Source organism: Odontomachus brunneus, unplaced genomic scaffold (genome assembly GCF_010583005.1).
Source record: "Odontomachus brunneus isolate Ranch 3 - 2012 unplaced genomic scaffold, Obru_v1 Obru_scaffold_015, whole genome shotgun sequence".
Classification (NCBI taxonomy): domain Eukaryota; kingdom Metazoa; phylum Arthropoda; class Insecta; order Hymenoptera; family Formicidae; genus Odontomachus; species Odontomachus brunneus.
This window is the reverse complement of record NW_022639465.1, coordinates 1,653,342-1,671,435: the sequence shown is the minus strand read 5'-3', so window position 1 is coordinate 1,671,435 and position 18,094 is coordinate 1,653,342. Positions and strand designations below refer to the sequence as shown.

At 40.5% G+C, this 18,094-nt stretch overlaps 1 protein-coding gene across 15 annotated transcripts in view; it reads right to left on the bottom strand.

Moving 5' to 3' along the window:
- Positions 1-847: 847 nt before the first annotated feature.
- Positions 848-18,094, bottom strand: part of LOC116841439 (potassium voltage-gated channel protein Shaker) — a 154,862-nt gene continuing 137,615 nt past the window's right edge. For 11 of the 15 annotated variants that reach the window (XM_032809350.1, XM_032809352.1, XM_032809353.1 and 8 more), the window contains 4 exons: positions 14,971-15,100; positions 2,368-2,558; positions 2,045-2,212; positions 848-1,930 (listed from right to left, as the gene is read on the bottom strand). In XM_032809350.1, the coding sequence (XP_032665241.1) occupies positions 2,052-2,212; positions 2,368-2,558; positions 14,971-15,100 (482 nt within the window). In that variant the 3' untranslated portion in view covers positions 848-1,930; positions 2,045-2,051. Of the gene's footprint in view, positions 1,931-2,044; positions 2,213-2,367; positions 2,559-14,963; positions 15,101-15,160; positions 15,291-18,094 lie in introns of those variants that run through there. The other 4 variants (XM_032809351.1, XR_004377558.1, XM_032809359.1 and 1 more) reach the window with 4 other exon arrangements.

Below are 18,094 nucleotides of genomic sequence, written 5' to 3'. Positions count from 1 at the left end.
CTCTCTCTCTCTCTCTCTCTCTCTCTCTCTCTCTCTCTCTCTCTCTCTCTCTCTCTCTCTCTCTCTCCTCCGAATTCACTGTCGAGACGGACGTACACCCTCGTCGCTTAATGCTGTCGCCTAATTCCTATTTCCCTTTATATATAAGCGTGAATAGATAACTCTTACATATAGTACGAGGCTTTAATTATGACGATAAAATTGTGCAACTTGCAATTTGGACGTCAATAAATAATTTTTTCCCTTTAAAAATGGCGATTAATTTAAGTAATATGCTTTGATTTTTATCATTATAACGCTAGATTATTCTCCAAGCCACATTTCATCTACTTATTTTAATCGTTGGGATCTCTTTTAAGCGGCGGGGGTGCAATCCGATTGGCAGAGTAATTGTCGCAACCACACGTGGCATCATCGAAGTCGCGTTGCGTCATCATTTCCACAAATACACATACACACATACATGTATGTATATATATATATATACATATGTGTATGTCTGCATATGTATCCAGCTATCATCGAGCAGTGTCATCGAGCGATATTATCGCGATAAATCAAACATTAAATTCCCCTCTCGTTAGTTTGAGCAAAATGATGGCGCCGTTTCGACTTCGATATGACCATTTCCTTCTCACTCGTGTAAATGTGTTTTACGTGTGCAGGTGCACGAATGTAACGAGTCGGACAAATAAATCGCGTTATCCAATCGTGTCGCTTAATGAAGGTACCATACAATATATAGTACTTATGTACAGAAATCGGCTTATATACTTGGTGTCCTTTGGAAAAACAAAAGATCAAAAAGAAACGAAACAGTCTTTCAACCGCACGACACACGTCCTTCCTTTTTACTTTCCTCACATCCCCCCTCCCTCTCTCTCTCTCTCTCTCTCTCTCTCTCTCTCTCTCTTTCTCTCTCTCTCTTTCACGCCCTCTCTCCCCTCTGCGTCTGTGAACGTCTATTCCTTCGGTCCTTCGTCTTTGATGCTTCTTTCTCGCGAGCTTTTGCGCCGTTTTTCCCCTTTGCCGCCTCTTGCCGCAAGGAGCGTCTTTCAAGTGTCCTCGTCCGCACTCGCGATTAATCATAAAACGTACTTTGTTTAATCCTCGCCCTACGTGTACGATACTCGATTAATTTTTGTATCGATAATAATTAATATAGTATTATCTGGTACGATTCCCGTTGCTTTACCGCCGCCGGCCGGCTCCCTCCTCCCCGTCTCACTCGTCCGGTTATTAGAAGCCGGAGGGGCCCGCACGGGTGGAGGGACACTCGACGGCGCTTATAAGAAGACGCCGCGATGTTTCTTGGGTATCATTTGTTATAGCTTTATTTCATTTTTTTTTTTTTTTTGAACACTGGAGTCGGTGGTTTGGGGGGTTAGGGCCGCGCGCACGTACGCACGCACGCGCGCGCGCGCACGCGAGCGAGGAATATCCCGTCCCCTTCGTTTGCACGTGGGTCCTTACGTGGGGCGCAAGTTCTCCGAATAACCTGGCGGGGAAGATGACGACGACGCGACGACGCCTCGAGACAGCGGAGGTATTCCCGACTCTTTCCCCTCCTCTCGCTCCTCGCTCGCACCTCGGTCCACCTCTCTCTTTATCTCTCTTTTTCCTTCTCGCCCTCACTTCTCTCCTTTTTTTTTCTCTTCCGCTTATCGCAACGTTCCGGATGGAAGAAGCGTCGGATTATAGCTTCCCCGGAGGATCGCGACCCCCCGTGACTTCGCGATCCCGATCTATGACGCCCCGCGTAACTGACGGACCTGGCTGGACAGGCTTCTTGGCAGGCGACGACACTGGCGCCAGCCGCTACGACTACGACGAGGTGTGAAGGAGGCCTACGTCAGGCACCGCAGGGAGCTGCAGCTGCTTTTCGACAACTGGCCCAGCAACGGCCACCACGCTGCCACCGTCTCCTTCACTGGAAACCGGTTCCAGAGGAGGGGGATGAGAATACCGATTACACAAACGTACGGGAAATGGACGGAATCCGGAGATGTGCGGGTAAGATTGGCAGGACGATAGATTCGCGTACCTAGTAGTCAGACGTCAGTCTCGATGCTCATGCAGGCTGGATTGATATTGTTATTGTGACGGGGGTTGCAATTCGACTTCTTAGTAATCTCTGGATGAGTGAACAGGGCACCTTCCTCCAGCTCCATTATGTCCGACGAGGACTCCGACATCGAGACCTTCTTCAGACCTGTGGGATATATACACATGGAGAAATATGCTCTCGTCAATATCTTCCCACAAACTTTTCGCGACTTTCGGCGCGCGTGTGAATTCTATACTCTATCCCACTGACAGCCACTCGAGTCGCGCTGATCAATTTCCCCCCCAAGAAGAAACACCTACCTAAAGTGCCAGGAAGATACGGACAGCTGGTCACGTGATTGAAATTCTGCGACTGCATTTCTTCCTGGTCAGTCTCACGATGATAGAAGTAGTTGAAATTGGAGACGATAACGGGGACGGGCAAAGCGATCGTCAGGACGCCAGCGATCGCACACAACGAGCCCACGATCTTCCCCCAGACTCCCACGGGCCTGCAACACAATCAGTAGAGCGACGTGTTACATCACTGTGTTCTCCGCCGTGTGATCGTACGGGAATCGCTCGCAAATTTCAAACTCGGTGCTAGGTGTGGTGTTTCTATTATGTGTGATTCTGCCGAGTCTGTGTTGAAAGTGTGGCGCTACTTATGCGGTACTGGAGGCTCCTACAGATATATGTGCATATATATATATATATATATATATATATATATATATATATATATATATGCGTACACCTATACAGAGTGTCTGACAATTGTCGACACACCCATTGCATGCAGGTAGAACTCATCAAACTGAACACAAAATTCCTCTGCCATTTTGCAAATAACTACGTAAAATTTTGAATTATTAATTGAAGAAGATTAGTGAGTGATCACGCACGATACAACAGATGAGCTGCGATAGCGATGTCTGTCGCTGTATGCTTGTATATCAACACATCTACTATATCACGCATGATCACATACATATTTACCAATCTTCTTTAATTAATAAATCAAATTTTTACGCGATTGTTTGCAAAACGGTAGAGGAATTTTATGTCTAGTTTTGTAACTTCCGCCTGCACACACAATGGGTAAGTCAATAATTGTTAGACACTCTGTATATGCAGGATAGAGTTAATTTAAAGTGTTACGGACTAATATCTCGGAAGAAAAATGCAATATTCGAGAAAAAGTTGCACGACTTTAAGGGGAGCATAGGATGGCACATATATAAGATAATATTATGTTATTACAATATTTTTAAAGGTTATTTTAAGGTCAAGTATGTAATTTTTTAAATTAAATCATGTCTTTTTAACATCAACTGATTCCTCCGGTCATTCTGCGTATAAACATACTGGGTAAGATCATCGAAAAGTGAATTTTTTTACTTACCCTGATACTTTTTAACAAAAGATACGAAATATCTTGCTAAATTCTTATGCTGAAAAGTGTCGATATAAAATATAGAATATCAAGAAAAGTATTCATTAATTTGTATGATACAATACTTATTTATGCAAAATCACCTGAGAAGTTGATTTGCTTAAAAAATATTACATGATTCTATTTAAAAAATTAAAATTGAAATAATTTTAAATAAACATTAAAAGAAACATTTCGTTGTCACAGTAATATTATCAGAGCTGTGTCGCAGATTTTAAAATTACATTTAAAATTACTATACGAATTGTTTACGCATTGTCTACATAATATATACAGTCTCTTTTCATATAAACAATGTAAACTATGTAGGATATTGTGAATTATTTTAAAATAATTGAAAAGAGTAATGAAATTATGAAACAGTTGCAATATAAGTAATTATAAATCAAATGTTTAAAACAAATTGCAAGATGTTTTCATTTCATTATGTGATAAATTGGTAGATTTAACTTTAAAGAATAAGAGTGTCACCAGATAATATATATTCTGTGAACACTGCTTAGGAAATAACGTCCATAAATTCACATTACGTTCATAAATTCAATTTAAAATATAAATAAAAATATAAACATTTTTAATTAATTTTTTTAACAAGCCGCGATATCCATAAATCACTCATTATGTCTACACGTAGACGTAGTACATACAGAGTAACTCATAATGTACGCGTAAACCACTCCACTCTGAATATAATCATCTTATACACGCAAAAAGACTAGTTTCCAGAGCTAAAAAATAGCTGTGGCAGATAAGATGTGTCACTGAAATAGAGACAGCTAATGTCGATACTACCGAAGCTAAATTTATTCGCTAAACTTAGACGCTACAGCGAGAATATTAGCTGCTAGAAACAAATGACTGTAGCAAATGATTGTAGCTGTGCGGCAAACTTCTTTAATATATGTATACGATATGAAATTTAGGGATAACTGCCATTTTCTTAGCTACTGGAATGTGCATTTTTAATGTCACTTAATATATTTGTATTTCATAGCAAATGCATTTTAGCTGTCATAGCCAATTCCTATCAGTGACAGCTAAACGATTAGCCTTTTGACTAAGTTTGAATCAGCTACCGCGATTTAGCTGATATTACTAAGTAACTTTTTTGCGTGTACTATTCTTGAAATCTTACAACTTTCGTCAATTTACTTGTTTCAAATAGTACAGTTATTCTCCGAGATTTTAATCGGTAACACTTTGTTTGCATTACCCTGTATACATATACACATATATGTAAATATACATATATATACACATATGTATATATATATACACGACGGTCATCGACGTGCGTTGGCGGAATGCTACGAAAGACGGAGGGGTTGCACCCCTCGTTGGTGGATCACCTCAGTCTCAGACACTTTTCAGTACACTTAGCATCAATACTCGCTGGACCTGGGTGATGGTTGATGACTGACGAGATGATGAAGCGTTCCGCCTTGGTCACAAACCAACAATCGAGACCAGCTTTGTTACCTTGGCACGTCCCAAGGTAATTTCAATCACCGATTCCGCATTCAGCCAACGCTACGCGATCAATTTCATTCATTCACGACCGTAGATAAGTATAGCGTGAGAGACGCGTATCTAGTATAAGCGGGCGCTCTAGGCTAGACTAAGGGACTAACGTAAGGACTCGCTAAAAAATGGCTTCTTCTGTAACGTGCCGCTAATGCCTTGCACTCAGTGGGAAAGCACGTTGTCTTAGCCCCGCCGGGAACGAGGCGCTTTGCACGTGGCGTTTTGCACAGCAAGTCGGAGGTCGCACTGCCGACTCCTCGGATCTGTCGATTCAGTTTTGCGCGCCTCGTCGCGACGGGGCCTGGAGCGGATTCGATGTGTCGATGATGCACGGTGGGAGCAGGTACTTGACCGAATCGATGCCTGAAGTTTTCGAGAAGGACGAGACAATCGAGAATGTTGTTCTTCTTCTGTTTTGCAGGCGCTCGCGAAACACACCGGAATAATTACTCGTTGTATATCCGAGAGACCGCGAGAAATTACGATACCAACTACCTGGTGGCCCTGATTAAAGTAGCACGGTGCTTCAAAAAAATATTCGATAGCCCAACGTCGTTGAAACAACGAAGACTACGACGGTAAAAATTATTTCCCGAATTAAATCTAAATACCGAATTTGTCGAGAGCGTCACGGCACTAATTATTCGACGAAGGAGCACGCTTCGTGTAGATTTCTCTTCAAGTTTAAAGGTAAATTAATTCAATCAAGTTTCTCCTGCCCGTTCTTGAACCGATATTTACAATGAAGCACCGATTACATGCGTGTCGCAAATTCACCGGCAGCTTTCGTCCACCGTACGGATCGATTGAGTCAAACATACCCGAGTATCAGTGATACGCTACTCGATTACGTAAGTACGAACGAAAAGCTCGTCGTGACCTTCTTCCTTCGTCGTCTGCATTCCCATGCTTTCCTTCGTTCTCCCGTTTTAGCGTTTCCAGACGCAATTCGAGGTAACAGAGAAGTAGACAAAGACGTCTCGGCCATTAGATGGAAAACTCGAAATTTTGCACGACCACGATAGAAGAACAAAACGCACTTTAATTTCTATCGGAAGTGAAAAGGGCATCGAGCCAAAGGGCAAATTGGTCGTCAGTTATCCATAAAGCGCGATCGAACGTGAACTTTTCATTGGTATTTAAGTATCGATGTAGCGAGAGCTCCCGCGCGGCGGAAAAATGGACGGCGGACAACTCGTCTAAGTCTACACGGCGCTCGTCTCGATTAAAAAGTGACCAATCGTACGTGATCGAGGCATTATATTAGTCATAAAGAAAGAGATCATTCCCGCGTGATGTCACTTGCACTATGGGCCTTCGCGATCCATGACCGATGGTGATCATAATAATGGCAATAATCATGAGAAAAGGTGGATTCGAGCAAAAAGTAACGTTCACAAAATAATGATTATAATAATAGTAATAATAATAATAATAAAAATAATAATAATATAATCGTGACAAGTTGTAATGCGGCAGTAATCTGGGCTCGCATGCTGGGCAATCGTCAGGCAAAGGACGCATGCATCTGATATTCTTATCAATTCTCATCAAGTCGTCAAACGAAAAATCTCGCGAGATTGAGACTCGCGAGACCTTTCTCTGAGATGCACACGCAAAAGGTTAGTAAAGGTTAGTAGAATGCCAGCGAGGAGGGAAGGATCAAAGATGGCCGCGAATGAATGAATACGAATTAAATCAAAGGTGATCTAAATGTTTGGAAGAGATTTCTCTCGTAGAAGGATGCGTGAAACGGTCAATTTGAATAGGTCAAAGTTCACAGAACTAGGGTTTATCGGGAAAGATTTTGTTTTCTCTCTTTTTTTCATATTCGTCGTCGGAGAGACTTTGCCCAGATTTTCCGTCGATATAGTCAATTACAAAATGAAATTTGCACAAATTTTTTCTCTAATGAACATTAGGAGAGCTTCACAAGTTGTCATAATTGCGAGTCATTGCCAACAGGATGGCGCAATAGTTGATTGCGATAGGTACCGCAGTAACAGTAATATGAGGCACCCGACGTCAGAACCAACAAAGGGAATTCAGGAAAAAGGTAAAAATATTTATTATCTATCAGGTAAGAATAGGATAAAAAGTCAATGTTTACATCGTGCATTGTCATTTCAACTTCTGTTATAACGGATTACCACGCAGATAAAAAAGTTTGGTTGTATTAACGTATATATTTCAGTTTTAATGAATAAACACGCTTTAGTTGAAGGACACAGAATTTCTGTGATTTTTAAGACTCAACTTTGATTCTAAGATCCAGAAACTCAGTTTTTCAATCAAAACACATCAGTTCGTTCATTGCAAACTTCATGTTAATACAAGCAAATATTTTTCTCCGTGCAAGCAAACTCATGAACAATGACTTACAATTGCGACAACTTGCGCTCCTAAATTCATTGAAAAAGAATTTATGTAAAATGACTCTATACTTTAACGATATCTCGGGGTGTGATTAGATGAATGAGTCGAGAGGAAAAAAAGAAAAACGAAATGTGTAAGAAGTAAAATGGATTATGTTTGTCTGATTTGCTTCGTCCGGTGAATCTTATCAGTCGGCCCATCCTCTCCTTTTACGATATCCTTCTTAAATGTCGCATTCGACGCTCCGAAAAGTTTCTCGCGCGTCGCACCAGCGGTTGTAACATGCGTGAACTACGCCATGGGTCGATGATGTCGCATCAATCGGCAAGGGCAAACTCCGCTCGCTCCTGCGCAAAGCTAATCACTAGCCGTCGTTCGCGTCATCGAATTACTTCTAATGAAATGAACAAAGATGCGACGGTAAATCGGTCGGTTGACACGCGCGCGCCTTGACATTTCTCCGCGTCGGTTAACGAAATAAAATGTCAAGAGAATTGAGGGTGAAATGCATTTTTCCAAGTGCTTTCTATCCTATCGTTACCTCCCATTTTTTTTAGAAATTTACACGCAGAAAATTTTCATTGAATATTATTATATATTAATAGTGAGTACTGCGCGACTGGGATATACTTATACTGATGGCAAAATTGATGTACGACAACAATAAATAAACAGTTTAATTAGATATATATTTTGTAATCTGATAGTAAACAAATTTATCATACACTAAGAGAATTTTTAAAAAATTATCGCAGAAGTTTGTAACTTGAGAAACTTTGAGAAACAAATCGACACTTTTCTGTAATTAACTGCTTTTTATTTTATATGTGCTATTTTAGGAACTGAAATATGCTATTAAAAATTTTGCTATGTTTCTAGCGAAATTTGTAAAAGGTTAAGAGAAAAATTGAAAAAAACAAGAGAAATAATGAAGGACAAAAGAAGATAGGCCGGGATGGGAAATGTATTGGTGGGGGGCAATCATTTGATAATGATTGAAATAGAATATATGAGTGGACGAGGTAAAGTTGGTCTGTGTAATTAAGGGTCGACAGGAGGACTGTGGAGACCTCTCGCGAAGACTCTGGTACTACTAATCAGGATACATATACGTGGTTTTCTTTACCTTGCGCTATTGGGTAACTGAAACCTGTATCAGAGCAAGATAGCTATATCGTTGTATGTTTATATTTTAGTTAATACAAAACAAAATATATGATTGACAGAATTATTGACAGGTGGGAATTAATAAATAATAGAAGAAAATTTCCTAATCATGTTCAGTCACAATAATTAGTTGCCTGAAAAGTTGTAACTTCAAAATTCTACAATATAGAGCATCTAAGCCTGATTTCCCTCTAGATCCTAGATGAATAAGACTATGGTACTTCTTCAGTTGAATGAATATTGTCTGCGAGAATAATTTTCTGTGTGCATCTTTCGTATGTCGCGATCCGCGCGAACTTAATCTACTGGTTCCATCAAAATGAAGCTCGTCATTTGTTAATAATGAGTATCATTCAGCGGCACGGTTAGCCGTCAACTGCCCTTTCGCTCAGCCGCAATCGGCGAGGTGCAAAGGGCAAATGTCACAGTCTTACAAACAATATTGACCATCTATGGTGCGAGTTCAACAAACCGCGTCGCGTGTGGGTCATCGGAAGTGGAATAGCCGGACACTTCGCGGCCACGCACATTTCGCGGGCATGCGTCGATCGATACGCGCGGCACGACGGAGAGAGTCACACTTTCGAATCTCCGGTTGATTTATTTTTCTCGCCCCTTCGCCAGGGCAGTACCTTATCTGAGAGAACAGTTATTGATTTACAGGAGCAGGAGAAGGTAATTGCTCTCTCAAGGCCTCCTCCTAAGCCGCGACGCGTCGGAGATTCCTCTGCGGAGCGAAGACGCTCCGAAGTATCGACATCCGATCGCTGAGAGAGACGAAGACACTCCATCCGAGAGAATTGTCGATACATGTCGTGGCACGGATGACCCAAGAGTGACAGTAAAAATTTCAGATACAAATGATTCTAAATCTAGAAACGCGTGCGAGACATTCACGGTAAACGGAACGCGAACGCTCTTTCAGATCTCACAAAGCGCGCAAATGAGTTTGTCGTGTGTAACATTAAACATTTACCGATACTTTTGAGCGTCGAAACTCTCGAGAGCCGCGCTCTCGAGCGCAGCCACGAGTGGCACAGCAAGGTGCATAATGTGCAAGAAAAACAATAGGCATCGGCGAAGTGCGACTCTTTATGAGCGTCGAAATTGGTGCTGTCGATGATCCCAGCCACGCTAATTTTACACATTCGTACACGTTTGCACGAAATGCCGCGCAAGCTACTTCGAAATAATGGCTCTGGGAAATTCAAGAACTACGTACAGAGTGTTCCGCGAGTATCGTCACGACGCAACTGTTCACTTGGACAAAAACGGAGTCAATCGTTTGCTTCGAGAAAGATCTCGTAGGTGCTCTATACCAACCGCAAATTTTGCTCGACCAAGAGGATCGTCCACTGGAAACTCTAATTGGAGAATCTCATCTCATCGATAGGACCGACGGCAGTTCTCGTGTATACACCCTGTAGACGAGAAGGCGGTGGTATACGGAGAGATGATGTAGCGTGAAATGGAGCGTGAGATGCAGCGAGTTTGCGTTTATCGGAGTGCTATTGAAACGTGTAATTGCAGGTCGCGTAATTGGAGAGTGATGATGTGGCAGCCGGTTTACGGTTTTCGTCCGCGGTCTTCGATATTCAGGATCTTCCGATCGCGCGATTGTGGGCGTGAACCATAGACTTGTATACATAGAATGCGCCATCTCATATGAGAAGGTCCGTCCACGATATACAGAGTGAGCTTAACGTCCATTGGAGTAAGAAAGAAGAATAATTTATTTCGTTCACGTCTATACTTTAACTCCCATATATCGAAAATATTTCTCTTAAATAAGAGAAATATTCCCGATATAAAAAGGCTATGAAGTACAAACGAAAACGAAATAAATTATCTTTCTTTTATACTTCAATTTTTATGCCAAACTTACTCTACGTATTGCAGGCGAGCCTTTCAATAAATAAAAAGATAAACGGCTGTAGTACAAAATCTATAAGAAATAAAAAATCATAAATTATAGATATTAAGATATTAAGATATTAAGATATTAAAAAATCATAAGTCACCACACTTAATATCTTTTAAAAACAGCTGTCTGACTAATATCTTTGTTAACATAACTTCTATGATAACATATTATCTCATTTCATCGTTGCAAGTTCTCTCGAAAAATATATTTTTGAGGAATAGCATTCAGTGACAAGATTTTTGTTTTCAGAGAAGATAAAATTTCGTCTGAAAAAATACGGATAAGTATTTATATAATTTATTTCTTGATAGCTTGCGTTTTATTTTATTGATAATATGATCTTGCTGGTAGTTTCAAAGTATAATCAACAAGCCAGTTGATCAATTTAACCGTGCCAATTGTTTGAGAATCCACTAGAATCCATCGGATGCTTTCAAAAGCTAAATCTCAAGATCCAATTCACTTATCCTTTTTCCAAAGACATTTGTAACTGTCTCTGCGATTCGCTAAAAATGATTTTTTCATTGCAAGTTGTCATAGTTTCACTTTTAATTTATGAAAATTAAGTAGCGCCATCTAGTGGAGTGCAAATTTAAATGGGTAATTTTAAAACTTTTACTGTGATATGTAAAAAAAATGCAAATCTGACTCAAAACATCAAGAACATCAAAACAAAGATTTCTTCTCTGTTAAAATAAAAAAGTTAATAAAACGATAAGACAATTATACAACTAAAAAGGTATAACTAAATTATACAACTTAAAAGGGATTATGTTGAAAAACGAGTAAACTGTTACGTAAATTGAATCAAAATGTTTTGAAACTACAATCGCTTGTCTCTTCATTTATTGGATGATTCTCATATCAGAAGATTAAAGACAAAATGTAAAGAACAACCGTATTCCCCTTCCACTGTCAACAGGCATGCTATCTTCGTCATACAGCAAAACATTTATGTTTCATTTCTCGCCAGCTTCCTCCAATATAAGTCAAGCTAGACAAAGACCGAATGCCTGCGCCATACACCATCCTTTTCAGATGTAATCTACGTAGTTTCTTTGTAGAGCGCTCACACACAGTCCATGTATATAAGTCTATGACGTGGACTAGGGACAATGTAATATCGAAATAAGGATTCAACGTTTCCGTCCAGTGCGTCCTCCGTCCAAACTCGACGGCGTCGTCGAGTGCACTCGCGTAAAACAAGATATTCATGCAATCGAAAACGCATCAGCTCCGAATTATTCGAAAGATCTTTAACAAAAGACGCTGTCCACTCGTTTGCACAGCGGTTTTCACATACATTTCCTGAAATGAAGTTGTCATCGTACAAAATAGTCACGTTTGCGTGCCGTTGCTCACGAGTTTACACGGTGCTCGGTTATGACAGGAGACGAAGTGACAATCCACGAAGTAAATATTGGTCCTTTCCCAACAGACACAGAATATAACTATTATACCTAGAAGTAACGCTTAATATAACGGCTGTTATGTGTTATTAATGTTAAAGATACACGAGATCGATTATCGCGAGAGCTCGTGAATAGTGGATCGCAATCGTGACTATTTAATGTGCTCCTAACTTCATGGGAAAAAATGTAGTAAAAACCCTTGTAGAAATGAGTGTACACTCGGTTACGAAACGATCTAAAGACTTTTTCTCTGAAAGGCTTAGAAGCGCATCATGTGGTCATATTTATTAGCAACTGTTCATGGACTTGCATAATAATCAATTGAAAGAGAGGCTAAAGCGATAGTACATGGTGCAAGTGTCTTATCTGATAGATAAGAATATAATAAAGTTGCTTATGTCTTTCCTAAATTTTCCGTTACAGTAGTGATGTCAGATGTCTCACATATTGTCACTTCAGCTTCTGTCATAACCGACTGCTACGCAAGCTCATGAATAGTGGCTCGCAATTATGACCATTTGATGTGCTCCTAACTTTAAAAAAAAAGAAAGTATTCAAATCGTTTCGCAAATAAGTGTACACTCGATCGCAAAACAACTTGCACACTTTTTATCGACTGAAGTTGCTTTAAGTTGTCGTAATTCAAAGTCACTACTGACATTCTACTGGATTCAACATATATATCACGTTATCTTGCTTAATAAAATATATAGAAATTATTTCAAAATAGTGGGTTTTCTAACTTTAAGATAATTTCTTCTCTCTAAATTTATTGTCGTATCCTGCCAAATATATATGCTGCCAATTCGGCTCCTGTCGTAACCGATTATTACGCATGCGCATCAGCAGTGACTCTTAATTGTGACAACCCCTGAAGCGACTTGAACTTCATTCGACAAAAAATATGCGAACCATTTTGTGACCGAGTGTACACAGTGTCAAGGATGTGACGCGTAAAGTACGCATCGGACTTACGATTAAAGTAGTTGGTCCGTGACAATACCGTTAAAAAGGTAACGGTTAATATAATATGAGAAAACTCGACAAATTTGTGTACCAAATGTTTATAATTATGATTTAGAATATAGTTTTCATATTGTCGCAAGACAAATTTACATAATGTTCCATCTATGTAAAAATCCATAAGGAAATAATCGTTTCTAGCAATTTATAATACTTTTAGCTGGATCTAATCGTATTAAGGGGAGAGAACACTGACGGTTGAAAATGAAGGAATTTTTTCATTCACTACTTATAGCTTACAATCTGTAACGTCAACTGTATAGCTTACAAATATTTATATTTTTCTTTCTACAAAATTTTAAATCATCTTTAAAGTTTTACATAAAAGATCAGTAAATTGTTTTATTGATAACGCTTATTATTTTCTTTAAAAAAATGCACTAAAAACCCCTTCATTTTCAACCGTCTGTAGTATTCTTTTCCCTTAAACATATGTTTGTCGACAACTTATATACCGATAAATACATACACGCCACTAGAAAAATGATCGTGATTTTGAACGTCTAATTTTTCCATATTTTTACGTATATTGACTGTAAATCTTTGAAATTGTTTAATCTTTGAATTATATTAATCTTTAAAAGAATGTCTAATCAAGAGATATAAAAGGAAATTGGAGCATATAACATTGCCAGATCTGTACAAGTTAACTGTCATATAACATTAACCGCTATCAGGAATTGTATCAGTTTACATATCAATTTATTAGAAACTAGACGGTCGATGCTCTTGTAACTTTTTATTATATTTAAAAATCTCTTTGATAGTCTTTTCTTATTAAAATCGTAACAGTAATTTGGTCTAAAATTAAAAACATGACGTCAGAAGCAGTTCTCGTACCTGCATACATGTAAATAGTACTAAACTTTGACTTTAATTATATTAACTTAGATACGATCAATTTTTTCTAATTGTGCATGTAGATCGTGTTTCTACTGATATATACTGTTAAAAATTGAAAATATTATTAAGAAAATGGGTTTACGGGCCAACTACCTTAACAAGAATCTCGATATAGTTACTCCAGTAGAAAAGGAATCGAACAAAATATATTAAAAATGTATTAATTTCAACAATATTAATACAACGGAGAAAGAATAGTCAGCCTTCACGAGTGAAGAGTTAACTTTCATCGCGTTATCCTCAAATCTCTCGTACAGTCGGCTGATTAAATGTAGCAATACTAATCTCAATAAGTTTTGCAACGCATTACGTATCCAATAAAAAAAACATATCTCTTTAGAATCACTAAAAAAAATTCTATTGGATACGGGATACGTTACGAAACTCCATCGAGGAAAATTTATACTTAATCAGCCGACTGTACAAATTAATTAATCGCACGTCCAGCATGTTAATTGGCGCGAACAACAACTAGGACTTGCGATTTGAAGCCGGGTCTTAATTTCACGTTAATTTCACGTGCAAATAATCGGATTCCCGCCATGAAATTCTCTTGCATGCGGCACGAGGAAATATCCGGTCGCGTCTAAACATGTTCATCATCAACGATTTAAGGCGGACCCGAAGATACGTGATAAACGTGAAATAACAAAACATGAAGTAACAAAAGCGTGCTTCGAGCAAGACGTGCCAATCAAAAGGAAAAGGTGAAGACAGGAAAGAGAGAGAGAGAGAGAGAGAGAGAGAGAGAGAGAGGAAGAGAAAAAAAACGCGATTGCGCCAACAACCTCGATCGATCCTGGTTTTACCGAGTGCGACTTCGAATAACGGAATACATTACAACCGCTTTTATAATATACGCAATATTTCTCAAGAATTTTTCCGGGTGAATCGAGCGGAAGAGCGTTACCTCGATTCTCGCAAGAGCGCGATAACAATACGTTCGACTGTTGTTGCTGGCGCAATCCCGAAGAAGTGTGACTTCCGAGCGGAATGAGAAAACAAGAGAAAAAAGAAAACGAAAGAGGCCGAGGAGCTGCGTGTGTTTGTTAGATCTCTCATCCGACGACGACCTCGAGAGGCGGTCGACGTTTTGCGGGCATTAACTAGAGTCTTAAGTGAAAGTGAGTACATCATACGTCATGTCACCATAGCCCACGGTCGTCATCGTGACAACGGCCCACCAGAACGCGTCCGGAATAGACTTGAAGAACGAATTCTCGGAGCCGGCCTCCGCGAAGTATACCGCCGACGAGAATAGCACCACACCTGCAATGCAAGGAAGAAAACACCGGTTCAGTGGGTTTAACGCCCCCGGTGGCTCTGTACCTCATGTCGCCGTAGCCCACGGTCGTCATCGTGACCACCGCCCACCAGAACGCGTCCGGTATCGATTTGAAGAAGCTGTCCTGCGTGCCGGCCTCCGCGAAGTAGACCGCCGACGAGAACAGCACCACACCTGCAACGCACACAAGAGGAAGGCACAGGTCAAGACGGTCGTACGTCATCGTCCACGCGGCGTATCCACGTCGTCGGTCCCGCGGACGCGGCACCCCCGACTACCGCTACTAGGATCGTCTCTCATAGCACCTCCCCCCTGGCCAGCCGGCCGATTAATCGCTCACTCGCGCCCGGAACGTCGGATGTGTCGCAGGCACATTGTCCCAAGATCAATCGGGATCGCTACCGACGTTCAAGCGTCCACCACGTCCAGCTGTCGTCACCGTCGACCGATCTGGATGGCCTCGCGACGATCTCATACCTGGAACGTCCGCGTGGAGTACTGTCGACCCAAAGATCAGCAAGGTGGTCTTGGAGGATCAGGATCAGCTTATCCCGACGACGCGGACAGCGAGAAATCTCGACTCCCAATGACCTTCTAACGATAAAAGAGACATTTCGCAGCGCTTGTGTGAACCTATCGTTGTTGACACATGGTGCATCATTAATGGGAACTCCTCCACGCAGCGAGTCACCGAGGCCGTTAATCGTGGAAAGCCTGCAGAGGGTCAGGGAAATTAGGCATGTGGGCGAACTTGCACAGTAGAATCCCATTTGGATAAGCAGTTTCGAGAGGGTATAATTGTTTCGGCGTATCATGTATAAAATATCATCGCGCATCCCACCAGTATCATTCTGCTGTGCAATATCTCCCTTCTGATCTTCATGTATCGCCGTTCGACATACAACCCTTGAACGACGTTGTCTTGCGACACAAATATATCGACGCGACGACCAATCAACACATTAACAAAATAAGCGCGGAGACAGAGTTATCTGATGTATAGACAATATTTTTGTATCGGTCGAGCGTCGGTCGAGAGTTGTAACTGAGCGGCAACACACGATCATCATGTGATAACAGATATCACCAATGTAAGAAGTACACTTGTAAGATACGAAGGCACAGTTGCTCTTAAACTCAGTTTCAAGCGACAATCTTTGGCAAAAACGCAGATAAAGTTATTTACATCCTAATCCTTCGCTTTCCCTCCCATTTATACCCCTCGCAGCCGACCCCCTTTTGAAAGCCATTGTACCGCGAACGATCAACGAGGAGATCTCGGCTTTCGAAAGTTTGCGACTGTTCGATAGATGAACGACGCCATAAATCTTGTTCGCTCGTTCCTTTTTAGGGCGACGAGTATTCGCGCAGAGACAGAGACGGAGAGAGATAGATAGATATATATAAAGAGAGAGAAAGAGAGAGAAAGAGAGAGAGAGAGAGAGAGAGAGAGAGAGAGAGAGAGAGAGAGAAACGATTACCAAGCGCAAAAGCTTCCGAAACGACGTTTCGAGTGTCTCCCCGAGGTCGGCGAAGAGGAAAACATCGGGGAAATTACTGATTTAAAAGCGACTTCCCGCGAAAACAACTGTGCCGATAGTTTATCTTTAATATCAACAAATCATGTGCGCTAGTCGACCTATTTCCCAACTTCAAGAAAAGTAAAAGAGGTAAACGTTCCCCTGGCTATTACTCATTTAGCTTTATCGCGCGAAATATTTTATACACGTCAAATATCTTTGTCGCTTCGTAAAAATCTGCTCGCGGATTTGCCTCACAGCTGAGAATTCCCGCATACAAAGATCGTGCCGCGTGCTTCAAGGCGAAATCTTAGCAAAAAATCGTTAAATTTTGCGCGATTCCAGAATTGAAGTGATTTCAACATATATTTGAGTGAAAGAGAGAGACGAAACTGAATTTACGCGCATATGCAAGAATCAAAAGATACCATAAATTTTCAGATGGTAAAACATAATTCCAGTTGTCCGCAACTTCGTCGCCCATGATAATTCCAAGGTCCTCGACGAAGCACAGTTCCAAACTCACGAGTATTTACATACGCTATGTGTTACATAATGCAAAACGAAGCAGCGAAAGCTCGATCTCCGTAACACCGATTTCTGTTAAACGCGACTTTACCCTCCTCACGTCATACGTCTATATATACCCATCCTCCTTTCCATTCATTTAATATAATCCTCTCATCTTCCTCTGAATTTATCGTAGACATTAAAAAGACATTCACAAGCATCAAATTATACATCATGCCTATATTCAGAGAACTTTCTTAGATGATACGCTTTAACCTTTCCGCGACAGTGCCACTATTGCATTTTTTTTAACCATCATCATGCTACCATTGTACAGAAAAATGGATCGCGTATATGCACTATACAAAATCTAAACAGATCTTTAATAGAAATTGTTTTACCACATGACGTACTTTCTGTTTTCTGTAAAAATTATTCGTCAGATTATTACTAGTTTCACGAGTGGCCACTATAGTAGTCATTCGTACACAGGAACACATTTTTGCGGGCAGTCACTACAGTGGCCATTCGTTGCGAAAGGGTTAAAATGGCATCAGATACACAGTTTTCTTGTAAGAGCGACTCGGAAGCAGTACTGGGATGTATCTCACTAAACATATTCGAGTGACTCATCTGCTCGGGGTAATTAATTATATGCTCCCCGAGATAACTTTTTGACCGCGAGCACGCTGGCCGTGGACTCCGCCGCCTAGCGGTGCGGCGACTCACTAATCACTGGCGGCCTGCTGTCAGATCGCCTATATTAACGCGTCTTCTACATTTTGTCGACGGATGATGTCCGCCACAAATACCAAAACAACAATATTTTAGAAACAATATCCATTAAATTATTAAAAATTTTATATAAAAAATTCCCAAAATTTTATTTTTTTATATATTTTTCTTATTTTCTGTATGTGTGTGTTGTGTGCGTATATGTATCTAGAT